Raw genomic sequence first — 22,818 nt, forward strand, 5'->3', positions numbered from 1 at the left:
TTCTGTACCACATGTGTCAATAAATATATGTATTGTTTCTAAATCATCCATATGATTTTCTAGCACGAACTACCGTCACATTTCCAATTCACTATCTTCTAATAGAAATAGGTCTGACAGTTTGGAATTTGGCTTCTACAGTCTTCCCCAAACAGATTTCTCTTGAATTTTCTTTCTCAAAAAACCCTTAAAAACTTTACCCATTTTAGCAAATTTTTTAAATTGGGAAATAGCATGCTTCGACCAACTAGTAGACTCAAAATAAAATTGTAAGAAATTCCACTTAGGCAGTGTCCTGTGACATCATGCATTAAAGATTAGGAGAAGGAATAATCAAGAGAACAAAGCCCATTCCATCCTGCAAAAGGCTAGCAAACTGTGTCTCATCAATGTGATGAAACTGTAAACATGGTTACTTCCAGAAAAGAAGCCTAAAAGAGTATGGCCAGTACTGGGACACTGGAACAGGCCAGAACTCAATGATTTGGCACTTAACCACTAATGTAGGCCAGATACCTGTCAGGTGTCATATTAAAAATATTTAGCAATCGGTACAGAGGGACAATTAGAACTGACTCTGGCTGTAAATACCGGTACAGCCAGAAGGGTGCGTAATGGCTGAACAGCAGCAATGCCAGAGATGATGAGAAATCTAGTAATGGAGGCAGACTATGGTATCTAAAGAGTCTGAAAACAGGTAAAAAGCACCATGGGGATCCATGAAAGAACAACTGTTGTATGTTAGCAAATAGATTTGTTATGGAAAGTGTAAGAACAGGGAGGTACACCTGCTAAGGGAGGTGGATCTCATCATTAAAAAGGTCCGGCAGCAGAACTTGATTCTCTTTGAGTCCTAATTGTTGTTTTTGGATGAGAACTTCATTCTCGAGGAGCAAAGCAGAGTCCCATATTTGAAGGAAACAGTTACCAAGGAGTTTGACAAGGCAAGGCTCAAGAAGGAAGAAATACCAATTAGCAGGGGTGGAGGCTTTGACCTCCATTCTTTGACACAAGAAGGAGTAGCAGCCCAGACACTAGAACTGAAGAACAAAGTCAGGCCAAAGCTTGTAGTGAGGTTGGCCAGATGCCGAGTTGTCTGGACTAGTGAGCTAGGGCGCTCCAAAACTCACCATCTTAGCATAGGATAGGACCCAGGGCCTGATAATAAGAAAGAGTTTTTGCGTTTTTGTTTTTTTTTTAAAGATTTATTTGAGAGAGAGAGCATGCAGTGTGGAGGGCCAGAGGGAGGTGGAGAGAGAAACACGAGCAGACTCCATCCTGAGAGCAACGCCTGATGTGGGGCTCGATCTCACGACCCTGAGATCACCAAATGAGCTAAAGCCAAGAGTTGGATGCTTAACTGCACCACCCAGGCACCCCAAGAAGGAGTTTAGACACAACTACAACAGAAGGTACAAACAGGGGAAGGTTACGACATCCAGGTTTATGAAACAGCAGGTCTGAAACTTGCCACAGATATTACACTGTCTTGTCTTTTTTTTTTTTTTGTAAGATTTATTTATTTGAGAGGGGGAGAGAGGGAGAGCGCAAGAGCAGGGGAAGAGAGAAGCAGACTCCCCGCCGACCAGGGAGCCCAATGCAGGACTCGATCCCAGGATTTTGGGATCATGACCTGAGCTGAAGGTAGACACTTAACCAGCTGGGCCACCCAGGCACCCCTACACAGTCCTTTTTGAATAATCTTAGACACTTATGAATATTATGATCATCCATCTTAGATTTTTCCATCTTGAATTTTCTATCTCATTAAATTAGGTCTTTATTCTAATACTACCAATATAAAATTTTCAAACAAACCATGAAACCAAATATTTAACAAGTTAGAGAATCAGTTATACCTCTCACAACACAAAATGTTCAGTCTTGGAAATAAAGTATCAATACACCTGGGTGGCTCAGCTGGTTAGATGTCTGCCTTCAGCTCAGGTCAAGATCCTAGGGTCCTGGGATCAAGTCCCACTTCAGGCTCCTTGCTGAGTGGGGAGAAGCCTGCTCCTCCCTCTGCCTGCTGCTTCCCCTGCCTGTGTGCTCGCTTGCGTGCTCTCGCTGACAAATAAATAAAATCTTAAAAAAAAAAAAAAGAAAAAGAAAAAAGAAAGAAAGAAAATAAAGTATCTGTGTCAAATGAGGTAAACCTGGCTTAAAAGAGTTAGAATACGTATATTTTTTAAATGGATAAAGCAGGCCCATGATTCCTAAATTCAATGATGTCTGCAGCTAGGAACTCTAAATTCAGGGACCATCAGAGTTCACACTGTTCACTTAGCACAATGAGTTGGCTTCTTTGTCTAGGCTTCATTTCCTAAAGCAGACGGATTTCTCTGAGGGATGAGGGAGTATTCTGGCAATAAGCAATAGGTGATTCTTTTACACTGTGATCAATTTTAACTCTCAATGGCTCCATCTCCGAAATTAATGTCAATGAGAACATAAATTACCCTACCAAATTCATTTACAGAAACCTAATTAAAAATCTCCTTCACCTCCCATATTGTTTCCGCCTCTAAAATATTTCTCATATCCATGATTAGATGAGTTCCTACCTTGTGAAGCACTCCGAAGAGTACCTACTCAATATAGTAGGGATTATATACATGTATGCTAAAAAAAAAAAAAAATGACATTTCTTCATTGTTCAACCTTCATCTCACGTCTGATCTGCTGCAGTCACGTCCTAACTCCTCCCCCTACACAGTACCTTCCTCTCTCTCCCAACCCCCACCCCCATTCCATGAAAAACAAAAGTCTGATGAAATCACCCCAACCACTGTCAGAGTCCATCAATGGTTCTGCATTTGTTTTAGGTTTCAGACCAAAATCCAGAGCTAAGTCTTCAAGATTCCACATCCTCTGGCCCCTGCCTACCTTTCCAGCTCATTCCCATGCCTCTCTGCTCCAGCCTGATTGGTCGGATTTCCTCTACTATCCAGCATGTCATATTCCTTCTGCCCACCCACCCTTTCTCCAAACTGTTAATTCTGAAGTATCACTAGAGATCAAGGAAGACTTTCAATTGAAATATGAAGAATTAAAGGATGTTAGCTCAAGAATTTGCTGTGTAATGTGCAATGATAACTAAACTCTTGAAAATACTGGATTAACAATATTGTGTTGTATTTTTGAAAGTTACTAGGAGAGTAGGTCTTAAAAGTTTTCATCACAAGGAAAAAAATTCTACCATGTGAAGTGATGGATGTTAATCTCATTGCGGTAATTATTTTGCAATATATATATATATAATCATTATGTTATATGCCTTAAACTTAGACAGTGTTATAGGTCAATTATATCTCAATAAAACTGGGGGGGATGTCTGGGTATTTGGGGGGTGTTCTTACTGCTCTTTAACTTATCTGAACCCCAATTTACTCTTCTATTAAAAAAACAGCGATTTATCTACCGATGAGTGGATAAACAAAATGTAGTATATCCATACAATGGAACAGCATTCAGTCATAAAAAGTAATGAAATACTGATACGTGCTACAAATGAGCCTTGGTAATATGATAAGTGAAAGAAGATGGTCACGAAACAACACCTATTAGGATTCCATTCACATGAAATGTCCAGAAGAGGCAAATCCATAGAGACAGACAGTAAATTAATGAGTACGAGGTCTCTTTTAGGGATCATAAATGTTCTACAACTAGAGAGTGGTGATGGTTGTACAACTTAGTTAATATACTAAAAACTACTGGATGATATACTTTAAAAGGATGATGTTATAGTATATGAATTATATATATGTCACATTAGATCATAAACCTAATATTTTTGAAACAGCAATAGTTTGCCCCATCAAATTTTCAAGATGCTTACATGAGATATAATAAATGTATGTACACAATTTGACTGTATACACACACACACACACACACACACAATGAACTTCCCACAATACCAGACTCATAATTACTTCAATAAGTGGTAAGTAGTAGTATTTTAAACAAGTGACACACAAATTTTAAGTGAATTTTAGATAAATGCATAATTGTGTTTTGGGGGGTTGACATTTACTATTCTTGCAATGCAGGAAAACATCTCGGAGCATTAAAAATTCTATGAACTTTGCTCATTGTGCAAAAACCCAAGTAATTTATGCAGATTGTTTCTTAACATACCATAACTTATTCATATTTTAATTTATAAAAATTGTGGTTAAGATAAGTCAATTTATCTCTATGTCTGTGATATAACTGAATCTTTTGAAACACTAGCTGTCAAATTATGTATGCAAAAAAATCTTATAGGGGCGCCTGGGTGGCACAGCGGTTGAGCGTCTGCCTTTGGCTCAGGGCGTGATCCCGGCGTTATGGGATCGAGTCCCACATCAGGCTCCGCTTCTTCCTCTCCCACTCCCCCTGCTTGTGTTCCCTCTCTCGCTGGCTGTCTCTATCTCTGTCAAATAAATAAATAAAATCTAAAAAAAAAAAAATCTTATAAATATGTTTACAAGAGGTATTATATTGATAATGCATATGTGACCTTAATTAGCATTGTAGATACATAATGAGATAGATCTCAGTACTGAATCTTGCATTGTCTTATCAATTTTAGGGAACGAAGCCAATCTTTTAATGATAACATCCTCACTACACAGCTGGTTTAACAGAATGTTCCTGATTCAGTTTTTAAAAGAAGTAATGCCTAAAACTGTTGGCACAAAGACAAAATCCTGAATTTAGGCCATATGAATGTCACTTCATTGTTGTTACTGAAAGAAATAAGCTCAACTATAATCAAACTTCAGCAGCACTGCATCAACATTCTGCCAGCTAAGCAGGCCTTGAAACCAGAGGGCCTCTGGCGATTAATATAAAACGCAGCATTTAACCATAATACAAATCATGGGAAATGCATCTTATAAACATGAAACATTATTATTTAATGACAAAGAATTATAACATGCACTGCTATTAAGTTATGTTCAATGACAAAAATTTAATTTTTCTTTTTCTTTTTTCTTTAAGGAGGGTAAGGGGCAACATTTGAAATATACAGTTTATTTAATGGGAAAATTATATGCCATTTCTTTCTTTTTTTCTTCTTTTCTTTTTTCTTTTTCTTTTTTTTACACATAAGCTACCCAATAAATTGGGTTTTTCTCTATTCTTCCTGAGAAATTCACTAAACAGAATTTAGTGAAATGCTGACTTTTTTTAAATTCACTAAAGTATCATTTTACAAATTCCTGCTTCAGGAACTATTCCCCTTAGAGACAACACTAGTATAATAATAAACACATAGAAGAGGGCCCATATATTTATCCTCCTTTTTCCTGTTATTAATCCATTCCGGCAAAAATGACTGCATCTCCAAGCTTGCTCTTAGTTGCCTGCACAGTTACCACAACTTAACTAAGCATTAAGTATACAAAGAAATATGAAGTATGCAAAGAACAAGAAAGACAATCTACGCTCTCCAGGAGCCTACACTCAAGCCATGAATGAGGCCATAATGAGCATAATGATTCCATGATGTTCACGGTGAAGAAAAGAACAGATGAAGGAAAGGATGGGTCTTCAAAGATGAAGAAGAATTCACTGGGAAGCAGGCATCAGGGCTGAGGGGGTGAAGGGGGGGCGCATTCCAGGCAGAGGTAATAGCAGATACAAGGCACAGCAAGCTCCAGGGACTGGGCAAGCACAGCAAGAGAGGAGACACAGGATGAGCAGGGGCTCATCCCACAGAGGACAGAAAGCCTGTGAAGGAGGGCAGAGGCTTTAAGAGTGGGCTTTTAGAAGGAGCCCCTGGCAGCAAAATGGAAGGGGCTAAGAGAACAAAAAGGAAGCTATGGCAATACTCCAGATGATAAGCAAGAGAGGCCTGAACTAAGTGAAGTGACTATGGCAACAAAAGGCAGGAGAGACTAAGGAAACTACAGAAGGTAGGACGACACATCCTGATAAGTGGCTGAAATGGGTGGGGGGTAGATGATGGAGGGGCGAGAGAGGGCTGTGGACCCAAACCTGCTTTCTGGCTCAGGGAGACTATGGGGGGCAGAGCTGTCTACCACAGGGGGAATACCCTATCATTCCAAACTCAACTCAACTCCCTTTCCCTCTAAGTCCTCTCTGTCCCCTGTGGTTCAATAGGATTCCTTCGGTCTCTGTACTCCCCATTCTTCTCACATGTGACAGTCATGTGGAAAGTCACGATGTATATGCAACAGCACCCACTGAACTTCCTTACTGTTCACTTCCCGGGCATATTTACTCTCCCACTAAACTAGAAGCTCTTTATGAGCAAAGATCGCATCTATTGGTTACAGTACAGCATATGCTCAGTCAGTGTGGGCTGATGGTGTGCTGGCTTGTGAACACAACCGTAGGAAGAGACATATCACTACTGTCCTTTTCTAGGGTCTTAAAAATATTTTAATCTTCTCTCCTTCCTCTTTAAATACAATAGGGTTAAGGGAAGATTTAAAAAAGACATCCACAGATACTCGTAAAAGAAAAACATTCTCCCACTTTCCAGGGCTAGAACAGACCCCGGTGAACAGTGAGACTCTGTCTTGTCTTCTCAATATTAACCTATCGCTTACGACTGTAAAAACACCTTCGGGAGATATGTACCATGAATGCCCAAGGGCAATGGGATGCCCACAACCTGAATCACTATATCCCTAACAGTTAACAACGAAGGCTTTACAAACATCTGTTTTTGGTTCACTTTTGGATTCAAGGAATGTGATTACATGAGATTTGGCGGTGGCTGGTTACACAGTTCAGGCAATGACATGGAGAAATGTTTAAACGGTCACAAAACAAAATAACCACATAAATCAAAAATATGTAAGCAAACTAAGTTTTTACAAGACAAGCTGCTGTGATATAATCTAATTCACTGCTCCTATAGAAGAACCCATTAATTACAGCTTCGTTCTCACTGTAAAACTGTCGTACTATTTTTAAAAAGTACATGGTAAGGATGGGGGAAGGAGGGACGAGGGGGAAAGAAAGATTAGAAACCACAGTCTGTTTTAGTAAAAATGCATTCTGTATTACCCTTTTCAGTAGTAAAAGCATTTAATTTAAATTAGTAATTATAATTCAGTTATAATTCTCCCAACATTTTAATTCACTTAGAAACTTTCCTAGAACTAAGATAACTTACTGCCATCTGGCACAACAATATCTCCATATGGAAGAATTACTTACAGATCAAAAAGAAAAGAAATACGGAGATTGTAAATGCAGTATATTTGGCAAAATACAAATCTCCTCGAATTATATTCTATATGGCTTTACCTTAAGAGGGTCCCCCCCTGTATCAACATTCAGCCTTCTATATTATTTGCTTACAAAACAAAACTACACTAAATAAATATTTTGGTAAAGAGTTAACTGGGAAAAATTAAATTTAGTCTTTCATCTTTTATTCATTAGTTTGCTCAGGCACCAGCAGCACAGTTGGGAGCAAGAACAACTGGGTTCTAATTCCAGTTCTCTGCCACTGTATGACCTTGGAAAAGTCACATTTTTTTCCTGTATTTCAGTTTTCTTTGGGCAAAACAGACATTGTAACAGAATCTTTGCTTGATTACTTCATTAGTTTGGTATCCTATTATTAAGGTAATTGTGACCAAAAAAAACAGACTATGGTAATAAATCACTGCTATCAGTGCTTTCAGGTCTTCAGAGAGAAGTACCACTGGAAAATACTACAAATACCGAACAAAATCAGTATTTCTGCCAAACCTATGTATTAGGAAGGGAGTTACAGACAAAATAATAACTCAATGACATTAGTTTTACTGACCTACCTGAACTTTGAATGTTATCAAAAAATTCACTATATATATATATGAAAATTACTCATTGTAACTTCAATTTTAGGAACTGGGGAAAGTTATGATCATTATATTAAATCACTGGATGCTTTCGGATAGCTGATGTGGCTTCCAACAAACATTCTGTCCTAACAGAACTGTGGAATAGTACTGGTATCTGATAACCCTGCAGCGATGAGAGTCTATCTGTCATTTCCCCCCTGTGCTTGACAAATGAGAGAAACTTTGCCAGAATGATACAAATTAACAAGAAAACCAACGGGGGTGAATTTCAGTCAAAGACTATTTCACTGCCGATAGAACAACTGCCCAGTGTGTGCACATCTAGATTTTCTATCCATCTCACTGATTACCATCCAAGAAAATACTCCTCGTGTTATTTTCAACAGCTTTTCTCCTATCTGGACTGGTCTAAAGAATTAGCATGCAAGGAAGGGCCATGATCATACATCAGCATTTCTTCCATTTAGGAATATTCATACTTACAGCTGCTGCTCCAGGACTTTAACAAGGACTTTATGCTAATTTCAAAAAACACAGAATCCTGTAGGCTCAACATTGTGTCTCAGCTGGCCACAGCAGCAGGAACAGCAGCAGCGGCAGCAGCAGCAGCGGCAGCAGCGGATGTGTTCGCCCAGCTCTCCACGCCGCTGTCCCTGCTCTCGCAGGCAGCGGGAGTTTTGGCCCACAGTGCTTTGGCTTCATTACCATGCAGTCTCGCAGTGACGCACAACTATAGTGGAAACGCTGCTGAATGCAGATGAACTCGCCAGTTGAATAAAAGCTTACGAGTTTATTACAGGTGCCCTGAAGGGCATCCTCACCTTTCTTTAGGTGGGCAGACACGTGGCCGCAGTTCTCTTCTCTGCTTCTGTTCCTCTTATCAGTTTTGATGAGCTGTGTCTCTGGCTGCCTACAGTGTAGTCACTACTGACTGCTAGTAAACAGACAAGGGTAGAGCTCTGCCCTTGGATGCCAACTTTTCTCACTAAGGGCCTTAGGAATAAAAAATAAATTCAGGTCTAGCATAAGATCTTTAAACCTCTTCCTATAATAGCTGACCAAAACGAAGAAGAAGAAGGAAAAAAAAAAAAAAAGAATCAGCGGTATTTATCTCACTCTACCACCAGTTTTCTCTAGGTGATTTTAGGAGTACATTCTCTCCACCCTTCTACACCCCCAGGCAGTAAGCAGTGACTTTCTCAGCAGGCTTATGATACAGAGTTCACTGCCTCACTTAACCCACCAGAGAGAACGCTGGCTAATGGGATGAAAAGATGATGTAATGAGCACTGTGGCTGAGCCCCCATCAGCCCTCTAAAACTGCTCAGCTCAGGACAAAGTTTCCTCTGCCGCACACAACTTATTCAAAAGAGGGAACTCTATTATAATAATGGGATTATTTCAAAACATAGGGGTTCTATTCTTAATATAGCACATAATTCCCCTAGAAAATCTTACAGTCGGAATATCAATGAATAGCAACAAATCTTCTGGTCAAATAAAATGCACATTTCAAAAACTTTCTTCTGTAGAAACTGTTTTAAAACTGAAAACTGACACTGTTAGAAGCCTATCTGCTCCTCAAAATAGCAGGAAAATTTCATAATCGAACCCAACAAATATTTTATGTTACTGTTAGAAGAAAAAGGTCTCGACCTTATAATTAGTTTACTGTGACTCTGAAGGTCAATGGAGCATGTGTTTTTCCATATGTGGCAATACATTTGAATTGACCCATTTATGCTATTGTATCCTTTAAATACCACAAGGAATAAGTAAATACAGTGATCAAAGTCATGACTGAATAAATTTATTCACAGCCAAATGCCTAGGCACCGTATTAAAAGCTAAAAGAACATCCTTCCATACACTAAGGGAAAAAGATAATCCTATCCATTAAGACATATTCGGTGGTAACAGTACTATTGGGAGTTTCATTTAAAGCTTGTACTTCTTCAGAGTCGTTCAAGAAATATGGAATAAGTCTGGACCATTCCTACTCCGGAACAGGCACCAAACCTAAATTCAAACCAGGGCTGCAACAGCTAATCACAGAGACCCCCAGTACCAAAACACACTGTTTGGGTACAACTTCTTGATCAGAGACCTCTCCAAATCGGTGAAGAGCGGGGTTTCCCCTGGTCAAATGAAACACAAATGACTCACAGTGTCGCATGAATAAAGGGCATTCCACGGTCCAAAAACACTACCTCCTACATTCCATTCTTGTACATTAACAATGTATATTAACAAAGGAAGGGCTCTGTGTTGTACACAAAACCAGTTTACTTTTTCTTTTTAATTAAAGTATTCTCTAAAGTGATTTGACAATACAATCCTCTTTTCACCAAACAGCTGTTTCAGATTCAGGGACGAAGCTATCTAGACCCAAGCAAACTACACCAAGACTTAGAACTGAACCACATCAGCAAGCAGACTACCCACATTATTTTGCCATATTTGTCCTACCCCTATTGAGCTAAGCCTACAAGAATCATATAAATCTTATAAGCTACTCAACACTATTTGGCTAGAATGGCCCACAATAGTCAAAGTTCATTCCTAGTAAACCTTTAAAAACTGTAACTAGCAAAACTAACTGTCCTATAGAACATCAGAGTATGAGAACTTTTTTGAGAGTGGGGGTAGAGGTTAAATAATAGGTGATTTTCTCACAGCCTTAAAAAAAGCATTTTCTTCCCCTTAAGCTCTGTCTACATGGATCTAAAAGAACATATCAGTTTCTATTGTATTTAATCAGTCCGTTACTATGTATATATACAGCCTTCTCTGGGACACAGATGTACAAAATTAATCTCAATGCTTATTTTGGAACTTCCACTTGGCATCAGGATTTCCTAATAGACGGAGGGTGAGTGAAAATGGCACTTTCCATTTATATAGGAAATAATTCCACAAGCCTGCCTGTATGGGCAGAGCCTGGGCTCTGAACTTTATTCTGAAATGCAAATAATAAAGTAAGTCATATTACTACTCCAAATATTAATCATAAATTTAACAAAGTTTAATGGAATAAGTATTTCCTTCCCAAAATGTTATCACCCAAATCACTCAAGTATTAATCAGAAGAACTACATATCCACCCACAACTACATATGCACCCAACAATCCTTTTTAGAAGACTGAGGGAGCAGAGACCTACAGTATTCTGAATGCTTTCTCAATCCCTCAATTACTAGTCATATTTTCATATTACACAGATAATAATACTCCCATCATTCTCCAAGTGAGTTCTCTATTTTTAACCTATCGATTAATCACAGAAACACATAGCCTAGAGCTTATTGCAAGCCTGCCAAAGACCAGTCAAAATATCAGTCCTCTATTTTATTCTCTATAAATTCAGAATTCTCCAAGCTGTATCATACATATATGTTCTTCAGTATCCTCATAGGTATCATTTCTCAATGGCATACCCCTGGCAAAACAGAAAAGTCTATTTTGGATAATTTCCTTTAACTATACTCCTCTCCACCTTTTAGGTTATAATATATTAAAGGATGCTTTTAAAAGATAAGATTTTAGGAATAAAAATAAGATTTACAATATTTTTAAGAATTTCACAATTTCAATACTACCAGCCTTTGCTCAGACCCTCTTGGCCTGGCCCGATAATATAAAGCACTACATACAAAAGATGACCATGGCAGTTCTCTTGCCCTCAAGGAGTTAGAAAGTAGATTTCCCTCTTCCTTTTAATCAATTTCCATTTAATTCTATGCCCTTTCTAGTGGCATTTTAAGGATTCATGGAATTAGTTACTTACTTTACATGTCTAAGTAGAAGGAAGATAGAGGTACATTCCAATACGCCAAAAGAATGTGTACCAGGAAAAATTCTCAATAAATCCTTCAAAAATACTCCATTTAGATATAGGATCTGAACAAAATGTTCCACAATATATAATGGAGTTTGGATTTAACAGAAACTATCACATAATTCACTGAAATTTATCTAAAAGGAAATAAGAGTCTGCAATTTTAACATCCTTAAAAAGGGTGCAAAATATAAGCATTATCCCTTATATTAACACTTTTTGAAATATCTCAGAAATTATTAAACTGGTATCCAAAACAATTATAATATGATAAAAAGAAACTTGGCAAGTTTTTTCTATATAAAAACTCCCAGAGCTTTCTACAGCCCCCCCAAATTTCAGCCTCTTCAAAAAGTCCTTATCTTTTCTGGAGTTTAGAAAAGAGATTGAAAGGCTTTAGGTATGGAAGAAAAGATGCTCTCAGGTCTACTAGGTAATTAACACTACACATGAAATACAAAGAAGAAAACAGAGTGGGGGGATGGGGGAAATAGGTGAAGGGGATTAAGGAGTGCACTTGTGGTGATGAGCACTGGGTGATGTATGGAAGTGCTGAATCTATTGTACACCTATTGTACACCTGAAACTAATATAACACTGTATATTAACTATACTGGAATTTAAAATAAAAATAAAATTTGTAAAAAAGAAGAAAAAATGGTTATAAAAGTTATTTCAGATTTTTCTTTGGAGTCTCATTAAGTAATGAAACAAAATGTTAACAGTAATTATCTATAATTATATCAGTAGTTAACATTTACTTTTTAGTGTACTTACTTTTCTACTTACTTCTTATATATTTTCCAAGCTTTCTACAATGAACTTAACATTTTAAAACTTCACTACAAAAAGGGAGCAGGGCTCCCTGGGTAAATGGCTGATTCCTAAAGCCAGAGCACGAACACACATGATAAGCCTAGAACATCTTTTGTAGGGCCAGAAAGTGGGCAACGGCTCAAAACACAAAATAATGTGGGTATATCAAAAGGATATGGGAGCCAACTGAAAGAGCTGCCAATAGCCAAAGCTGTAGTAATTTGAACAAAATAAACAATGTAGTTTTGGAACATAACCCTAAGTATAAAATAAATATCCATGAGTCTACACTGATATAAATAAGTGACTAAATAAATAAGTAAATAAGAGAGAAGAGACAAATCTCACATTCTACAGAAAAGAGTTAACCTAGCAGGTCTGTTATCTTTTGAAATGTCTGCTTACAAGATTGGCTCTTAGCTACCATCTAAGAACTTCGATTTTAAGAGGGCCCCACCAATCCCAGAACTAAAAAGTCATGGCTCACTATGCCTAAACTCTTGGTACAAACAATATGGTTTATGCTAAACATTTGCTTTCTTTCAGAGTCTAAAACTTGGGGATATGCCAGGCAGGGGATGCCTATGTGACCAGCCCCAATAAAAATCCTGGGCACTGAGTCTCTAATGAATTTCTCTGATTGGTAACATTTCACCTGGAATGTCTCAGCTCACTGCTAGGGAGTCAACTGCCTCCTCTACAATGCTACTGGAAGAAACTCTGGAAGCTGGCACCTGGTTTCCCCTGGCTTTTGCCCCATATGCCTTTTCACTTGCTAATTTTGCATAGTACCCTTATGCTGTAATAAATCATAGCTGTGAGTACAACTATATGCTGTGTCCTGAGTCCTTCTAGTAGACTGTTAAATCTGAGAATGGTCTCATGGATCCCTGAGAGATATTCAGAAGAATTCCAAATAATTTATGGGGATAATTCACCCTCAAGAAGGAGCATTACTCTCAACCCTTAAAAGTGTGAGCTATACTTGGTGGCTTCCTTCCAAAGAGTACAATATAGATAGAGGGAGAAACGAGTAATTTTATTGTTAGAGAAACCTGGCAGCCAGGAGATCAAGGTTAACATCATTAGTGATAAGAGTACAATATAGATAGAGGGAGAAAAGAGTAATTTTATTGTTAGAGAAACCTGACAGCCAGGAGATCAAGGTTAACATCATTAGTGATAAGAGTACACACTCTTGATATGATTATGATGAAAATGGTACTTTACCTCTGTGTTCTTCCTACCAAAAAGCCATCACCCTAGTCTTAACTATGAAAAAAAAAATTGGATAAACCTAAACTGAAAAGTCTACAATTACCAAACCAATACCCCTCAGCACTATCGAGGTAATTAAAAACAAGAAAAGCCTAAGAAACTATAATAGTTGAATAGCCAGGGCAATCTGTAGATACTTCAGAAATGTAATGGGCTAAAGACTACTTTAAACCCTCCTTCACATGGCTTCAAAGGATCCAACAGGCCTAAAAGGATTAAGCTATCTGCAAGTACTGCCTTCCAGAACAAAGAATAACACTCTTTAAAAGAATATAACAAAATCTAACTCTCAACAATGTCACATTTACAATGTCCAGCATCCAATAAAAAATTATATTTAAAAACAATTAAAAATTACTATTAAATTATCTGTCCAGATGTAGGAGAATATGACCCATAAAAATCAGTCAATAGAGATCTAGAAACGACAGAAATGAAGGAATTAGCACATGTGCTCTTTAAAAAGCTATTATAAATAGGCTCAAGGACTTAAAGGAAAAAATAAACACAATGAAGAGAAAATAGAAGAAAGAAGCAGACTTAAATAGAATTTTGAAAGATAAAATACACTCTCTATCCATAACAATAAATTCACTAGATGGGACCAACAAAAGATTAGATCTGGGGGAAGAAAAAAATCAGTAAACTTGGAGAAATGGAAACAGTAGCTCCAAAGTCAAGTGCAGATGACAAAACAATAAAAAAAAAAAAAAAAGAATGCTCAAAGCCTCAGTGACCTTTGGGGCAACACCAAACAGTCCAATGTATGTGTAATTGGAACCTGAGAGGAATGAACAGAAAATACTCTTTGAAGAAATAATAAAAACTTTCTAAAATTGAGGAAGACTATAAACCCACAAATCCAAAACTGTCATCAAACCTCAAGCAATAATAAATACACATACAAAAACAATTTAAAAAACCCATGAGAAGGCACACCATAATCAAACTGCCAATAACCCATGACAAGGAGAAAATCTTAAAAGCAGCCAAAGAAAATAATCTACACACAGAGGAAAAAGATAAAAATCAACACAAACGTTTCATCTGAAACTATACAAGGCACTCTCTTGGGCACTGAGTCTCTGAGTGTCTCTGGTTGGTAACATTTCACCCATAATGATATCGCTGAAAAGCTTAAAGCATAAAACTGATGACCTACAATTCTATAGCCAGTGAAAATATCTTGCAAAGATATAAGCAAAACTTTTCTGAGACAGAAGAAAGCTGAAATAATCTGTCATGAACAGACCTGCACACACAAAAAAATGTTAAAGTTCTTCAGACAGAAACAAGATTATACGAAATGAAAACTTGAATTCACACAACTGAAGAATGCCACAAATGGTACATTTGCAGGTAAAGAGACCCTTTATTTCTCATTTTAAATTTCTTTAAGTTAATTGACTGCTTAAAGCAGAAGTGGTTAACATACAGTCAGGTTTATAACCTATGTAAAAATAAAAAATCTGACTACAATAGTACAAAGGATAGAGGCAAGAAATAGAAGTATAAGATTTTAGGGGGCGCCTGGGTGGCGCAGTCGTTAAGCGTCTGCCTTCGGCTGAGGGCGTGATCCCAGCGTTCTGGGATCGAGCCCCACGTCAGGCTCCTCTGCTATGAGCCTGCTTCTTCCTCTCCCACTCCCCCTGCTTGTGTTCCCTCTCTCTCTGGCTGTCTCTATCTCTGTCGAATAAATAAACAAAATCTTAAAAAAAAAAAAAAAAAAAAAAAGATTTCTTCCTTTAAAAAAAAAAAGATTTTAGGATCTTACATTATACATTAAATGTTACGCTATTATTTGAAAGTAGACTGTGATAAGCTGAAATTCATTTTGTAAGCTCTTGAGCAACTAGTTTAAAAAAAAAAGTTTTTTAAAAAAAAGCTAATAGTGGGGTGCCTGGGTGGCATAGCCGTTAAGCGTCTGCCTTCAGCTCAGGGCGTGATCCCGGCGTTATGGGATCGAGCCCCACGTCAGGCTCTTCCACTATGAGCCTGCTTCTTCCTCTCCCACTCCCCCTGCTTGTGTCCCCTCTCTCGCTGGCTGTCTCTATCTCTGTCGAATAAATAAATAAAATCTTTAAAAAAAAAAAAAAAGCTAATAATAGAATTACAATACTAAACAATATACGACTAATCCAAAAGAAGGCAACAAAAGAGGGGGAAAAACAAAATAGATGGGACAAATAGAAAACAGTAATAAGATACATTTAAGCCCAACGATGTCACTAATTATATTAAATATAAATTGTCTAAACACTGGAAGCACTATGCCAAATGCTAAATGATAATTTGGTGGATTAAACAGATCTTTGTGCCCTTGGGAAGGCTAGGATACAAGAGTACAGATAAAGAGTTTGGGGGGGGGGGAAGTCCCCACATACAAACATGCAAATATAAAATTACAAATTGTGATTAAGGGCTGTGAAGGCAATGAAGTAGGTGTCCTGACACAGAAAACCAGATGAGGCCCTACTGAGTTACCGTGATCAGGGATGGCCACTCTGAGGGGACAATAGCAAATCGCAAATCTGTTCAGCAGTGTATGTCCTAAAAAATGAATCTTTATGCTTAAGCCCAAAAAGGAAAATAGATTAAAATCAAAGTAACTCCAGGGTGCCTGGGTGGCTCAGTGGGTTAAGCGTCAGGTCATGATCCCAGGGTCCTGGGATCGAGCTCCGCGAAGGGCTCCCTGCTCAGCAGGGAGTCTGCTTCTCCCTCTAGCCCTCCCCCTTCTCATGCTATCTTTCATTCTCTCTCTCAAATAAATAAATAAAATCTTAAAAAAAAAAAAATCGAAGTAACTGGCTGACCAAGGATTAGGATACCAGCATCACACACACTTTTTCACTTACCTGAGAAGATTTGCAAAGAACCCCTGAATTATCCAGAGGGCTCCAAGAAATACTGAAATTGTTAGTTGGATACCGTAGAAGAGTTCTGAGCAGGAACAAGGAGAGACAGACCAGTTGATGGTTAGGTGGAGAATGGACTTGAGGAGAACACAATGGAGGTTCTCCTGAAGTCTCCTGAATTGAAGTTGCTGAGGGGAAAGAAAAGGACTAAAAAAATACACAGTATACTTATGGTAATCAGGAAAAAAGCCATAAAGATGGGAATAGGAGAGATTCCAATTTTTCCTACTGGATTCTTCTTGATGTACCTGGTGGCTGATAGGATAGGGAAAACAAAACAAAACAAAACAAAACAAAACAAAACAAAACTGAAATACCCAAGAGTGAACCCTAGGTTTAGGTGACTACGTGGACTGTACACGGAACATGGAAGAGCCAGACGTAGGTGACACCAGAGTTTGTGCTACCTCAAGCTGAAGTACCAAAGAGATGTGAAGACTGTAGAGAAGAGGCTACAGAGACAGATGAGAAGTAGGCAGACCCCACAAGCTCTCAGGCCATCTCCTCCGCGGATGAGGAGGAGAAAATGAATCCATTATTTTCAAGTACCTCCTAGCCAACAAGAACCAGAAATTAATGGATTCAGCTGAACTGGAGAGAAATAAAACCAGACAAACAAACAAAAAACCAGAGAAAGAGACACACACGCAATAATTCAAACACAGCACTATGAAAGAGTCAACAAAATAAACAAGTCCATAATGAAGGGAATCTGCTCATGAAACAGACCAGAATTCCATCTAGGTTTCTGGGTAGTAAGGTTTCAGGTTACGTCCACATTAACTGCTTATTTGAGAAATGTGAATCACATTTCTGAATTAACAGTTATACCTATAAAAGGATTTCTAATAAAGATAAGTTTTATACAGATGTCACAGATTGGACCAATGCATCAATATATTCACAAATTAGCAGCATAAAATCTGGAAAGAAGCATTTTTAACTACACTCTATAATTTTGGGAGTGGTTACCTATGCGGCAATTATATTACCTGTGCGTGCTGTAAGGTACGATTACTGTTACCTTCCCGACACGGGGTACTTATTAATAGACCAATTTGTTCCTAGCTTTTGGGTTAAGTTATTTTTATATATTTCACGTATTTAAAAAAATTGCTTCCTCTGCTTAAAATGAAACAGTCCAGACCCTGTAATCATACTTTCTTCCTTGTCCTCACAAACCAGACCGATTCGCTATTATTTGGCTCAGTGCTAAGATATTATTTCTTGAATGAAAAAAAATGTTTATGAATATATTTAAAATCAATTCTCGAGATCCTTATCTGGACATCAGAAATTATTTTCAATTGCCTGAAGTACTTTTTGAAGATACTGTTAATAAAAACCCAGATTTAAAATTTCCTAGGGACGCTTGTCTGGCTCAGTAGGAAGAGTGTGTGATTCTTGATCTCCAGGTCCTGAGTTTGAGCCCCAGGTTGAGTAGAGAGATTCCTTGAAATAAATAAAACTTTAAAAAATAATTTAAACACTAAAAATAAAATTTTCCATTCAAAAGGCTACTCATTATCAGATTCGTATTTTCATTACAATACAAACGATGTATATTCACTGCCCCCCAAAAAACTAGAATTGTTAGTACTAAGATACTGTCACTGTCATCAATATATATTATTCAGATGTACTGATGTAGAATTTAGAAAAATAGAACTGTAAGCCACAAGACTGAGCCTCATCTTAACTGCCATCTTTCTACAAAGAATCACCTGAGATTATCTACTTACCTTTATAGCTAACTTATTCTTTTAAATAAAACAAATGAGTAGCTTTAATAAATCTGATGACTAAAACTGACAAAGTGTTTATCCTATCGACATATGTGGTGGGATGGAGTGAGAAAGGTGGGCGGAACGTATAGTTACAGCTTAATGGACAGTGAGTTCCGATGTGGAAAGACTATAAACAAAATGATGGATAAAAGCGACCATTCCAGAACTCATCAGGACACTAAGGGCATACGGGAAATGTAATAAAGCCAACAATCGTTATCTTTAAAGAATAAACCATCTGGCCTTCCACAAACAGTCAGTGAGTCACTGATTTTTTTTTTTTTTAACTGGAGAGACTTTAAAGATCACATAACAATCTATTAAATTTTAGATGAGACAACTGAAGCCCAGGGAGTACAAGTGACCCAGCTGGATCCCAAATTGGAATCAACAAATATTTATTGAACACCTATGGATAAAACACTATTCAGAGGACTGTAGAAAATACAAGTAAGTATAACGTTGGATCCCTTCTTCAGATGGATCCCTTCCATTCTCTGCTTCCCAGGTAAGTTACCCACATGGAGCCCTCTGATGCTAGCATCATTCTTTTCCATATTCTATTTTACCCGTTTGGACACTTTGGCCCACAGGCCAGATCTGGTTCATTGCCCGTTTTTGTAAATAGAGTTTTACTGGAACACAGCCGAGCACATTCATTTGCATATCATGTGGGCCCCTTCAGCTCTAGGAAGTCAGAGCTAAGTAACTGTGGCAAAGACTTGCAGCCTGCAAAACTTAAAATATTTACTATCTGGCCCTTTACAGAAAAGGTTTGCCGACTTATGTTCTAGATCACTGTCTGCACGATTCAAGGATTTTGCTTGGGGTTTTTGGTTGGTTTGTTTTCATTCTGAAGCTACTGGAAGGTTAGTTTTGCCTCAGGAACCACTGCCTACTGAGCAATGTACTAGATGGTTCTGAAGGAAAAGCCGGCGGGCTAAATATAAATATATGGCAACTGACAGCAGCTCTCAGGAATAAGTAAAACTTGCTCTGGGACATAGAGGACGAGAACCAAAGGAGAGCGGACTCTAAAATCCAACAGTTACTAACTGCTTCCTAAGTACCTGCCATCGGGCTAAGCTCTGGGGCTCTCCACAAAGTAAGATCAACTCTGTTCACAAAGAACTCACCATCTGGTAAAAAGAAACAATACTTTTACCTTAAATGGAATAACAGAAGCTAGTAGACAACGAGTTAGAGTCCTGACACAAAGAATAACTAACTGAAGTTGAGGGTGAGGGAAAAGATTCGAACCCCAGGGCAGCCAGGCGGAGACCGCAGTGGCCCCTGCAGAGCTGCAGATCCGGGACGTGGCCACGACTGGAGGCGGAGTCGGCGGTTGTCTCAATCCAAAGGCTACTGCTTGTATGTGGGTGGAGTTAACCCTTGGCCTGTAGGCGGCCTCCTCAACTCCTTTTATAGCACACTTTATTTTTTGTTTAACGTTTCCAGTATATTCCTTTAGTTACATTTTAAGCTTACATTCAGCTTTAGTCATCTGTACCCATTTTATGGTGCTTTTTTTTTAACCTCATCTTCACTGTTTCCTTAATGTCTTCTAATATAGATATCGTTCATCATCTTATTCACCTTTTTATGTCTTTATTATTTCAGTATATTTTGCCTAATACTTATTTAGTTCTATATTTTATCTACTTTGACTATTTTATCCTAGATACAATACCTTCAATTGAGAGGAAGAACTGTAATGTAGCGACTAGTATTACCATACGTTGGGTGAGTCATCAGTTCTGTGATTAGGAAAGAGAACAGAGATGCCTGGGTGGCTCAGTCCGTTGAGCATCTGCCTTCGGCTCAGGTCATGATCCCACGGACCTGGGATCAAGTCCCACATCAGGCTCCCTGCTTAGCGGAGAGTCTGCTTCTCCTCCTCCTTCCTGCTTGTGCTCTATCTCCATCTTTCTCAAATAAATTAAAAAAAAAAAAAAAAAAAAGAGCACAGTGAATGGGGAGAGAGCGGAGGCTATTCCAGGCCCTTTAAAAAGGGAGACAGATGTATCTTTACTTCAATTAAGTTTTTTGAGTGTCCTTTCTAAAGGCCAAGGAAGTAAAACACTGACCCTAACTCAAGAAATAGTTAACTGTGTCAATTTAAATTTAAAAACAAAACAAAACAAAACCATCCACGTAACTAGAGGGGACAGTCTAAAATGATCTTTCTTACGAAGTGTTAGGCTAATTTTAAAAACAACCAAGAGAGGGATGCCTGGGTGGCTCAGTCGGTTAAGCGTCTGCCTTCAGCTCAGGTCATGATCCTGGGGTCCTGGGATCGAGTCCCACATCGGGCTCCTTGCTCAGCGGGGAGCCTACTTCTCCCTCTGCTTGCTGCTCCCCCTGCTTGTGCTCTCTTCTCTGACAAATAAATAAATAAAATCTTTAAAAATAAATAAATAATAAGAACCACCACGAGGAAGTAAAAGGTCATGTGGTCGCACTCACTTCCAAAAACCCGCGTATTTACACCCTACGATCACTTGGCGGGGGTTCTCCCGAGGAGCACACACACTGTGGACCAAGAAGGAAGCACAGGAAGAAGCGCAGCAGCTCAAGCTGCTGTGAACGGTCACGTCGCTGGAAATCACAGGCTGAAGTTTTGGAATTAGGCACAATAAAAGACCTAGATCCAATTCGTAGCGTATTTTCTAAGACGCAGTGATCCCAGGATAAATGCTCGTCAGATGTGACCCATCTACCTCCAAGTCAAAACTCCGAAAGTTTTTGTAAATAATGAAAGCCACCGTGTATTCAACCATGTGTCGATTCTGCTGCCATTTTTTATAATTTCAAAAACAATGCTACAGAAGAAGCTATCATTCAAACCGAGAGGTGAGGTTATCTGCCCAAGAGAGATGAAGTAACCTGTTCAAGGCCACGCAGCCAGTCACTGTGTGAGCTCAACTCCATCCGGATCAAAGCCCACTCCACTCCTTTCACGGTACTCCACTGCCTCTTTCCCGTCGCTGCTGGAGGTCTTCCCAATAGCTCGCCTGGATCATGAGAATTCTCACAGACGCAGACAAGGCGTGACTAGAACACCCAACAAGGCTTCTATGTCCTCCGATGATTCCAGCCTGAGAAGTGCTCCAAAGGCTCTCTGAAGTCCAGGATGCTGCTTGATTTCATGACACTATGAAAGCCCCAGTGCTTCCAAATCCCACTTGTATAAGCAAGAAAAATTCCTAAACTCCTTCACATATTTACACAAAATATCATTTAGGTCAGGCCAGAAATTCCATAGCAGACGGATTATTACTTGGAGCTTCTTCCCAGACAATGCCTTGCCCACCAACCTTTTTATCACATTTGAATTCCAGACCATTCTCCCATCTCCTTAGGTCTGTTCTCTCTCCGAGCAGCAGTGCCAGAAAAAAACCTCCTCTCCATGTTCTCCCAGGACCTCCTCTAAACTCCCTATTAATGGTCCAGTCTCTGAGGAAGACTTCAATCACTCTTTACCCATCTCTTCCCTTCTAAAAAGAGACTGGCCTGCCATCCCACTCCTCTACCCAATACACGGCCTATCAAACAAAAATGAGCTACTCTGGAGATACAAAATCTGACCACGGAGAGCAACGGTTCTGTAAAAACAAAACTGGAAAGATCACTCATTAAGGAAATCCAATTAATAACAGCACACCCTTTTCTTTACTAGTCAAATAAAGATGGCAGCCTTCAAAACTCAACCAAGAGGGTGGGGCGCCTGGGTGGCACAGCGGTTAAGCGTCTGCCTTCGGCTCAGGGCGTGATCCCGGCGTTATGGGATCGAGCCCCACATCGGGCTCCTCCGCTATGAGCCTGCTTCTTCCTCTCCCACTCCCCCTGCTTGTGTTCCCTCTCTCGCTGGCTGTCTCTATCTCTGTCAAATAAATAAATAAATAAATCTTTAAAAAAATAAAATAAAAAATAAAAAATACATATATATTTTATACATAAAGATTGAAAAACCTCAAACACTGCAGAGAAATGGAGTACGAGGAACAAATGCCTGACTTTAATGCAACGGCTACTACTTAGGAGCCAAAAGACCTCAAATAACTCGCTTAAGCCGCTCTGAAGTTTCAAAACCTTGTAGGACAACCTATCTCACAAGGTTTGCAGGAGGACTCAGAGGACATTTGCTCATTCAACCAGTCACTTACTGAGCAACTACTATGTTCCAAGTCCTACAACATATCAGAAGGCAGAGTCTATGCTCAACTTACTTTCTATTTGAGGTACGCAAATAGGTAGACAAAATTAACTTACTGATAAAGCAAAACAAGAGAACAGTGCCCAGAACACAGAATGTGCTCAAAAGTTTCTTCCATGCTTAATGTTGATATATACTCAGTTCTGTT

The 22,818-nt window shown here is 38.7% G+C and overlaps 1 protein-coding gene across 7 annotated transcripts in view; it reads right to left on the bottom strand.

Moving 5' to 3' along the window:
* FRYL (FRY like transcription coactivator) overlaps window positions 1–22,818 on the bottom strand; it is a 247,256-nt gene that overhangs the window by 151,570 nt on the left and 72,868 nt on the right. For 2 of the 7 annotated variants that reach the window (XM_044387721.3, XM_057309787.1), the window contains exon 1: window positions 8,304–8,854. The exons of 2 other annotated variants lie outside the window; for them this stretch is intronic. In XM_044387721.3, coding sequence (XP_044243656.2) covers window positions 8,304–8,376 — 73 coding nt within the window. In that variant the 5' untranslated portion in view covers window positions 8,377–8,854. Of the gene's footprint in view, window positions 1–8,303; window positions 8,857–20,144; window positions 22,397–22,818 lie in introns of those variants that run through there. 3 more of the 7 variants (XM_057309788.1, XM_057309785.1, XM_057309786.1) reach the window with 3 other exon arrangements.

Source organism: Ursus arctos, unplaced genomic scaffold (genome assembly GCF_023065955.2).
Source record: "Ursus arctos isolate Adak ecotype North America unplaced genomic scaffold, UrsArc2.0 scaffold_9, whole genome shotgun sequence".
Classification (NCBI taxonomy): Eukaryota; Metazoa; Chordata; class Mammalia; order Carnivora; family Ursidae; genus Ursus; species Ursus arctos.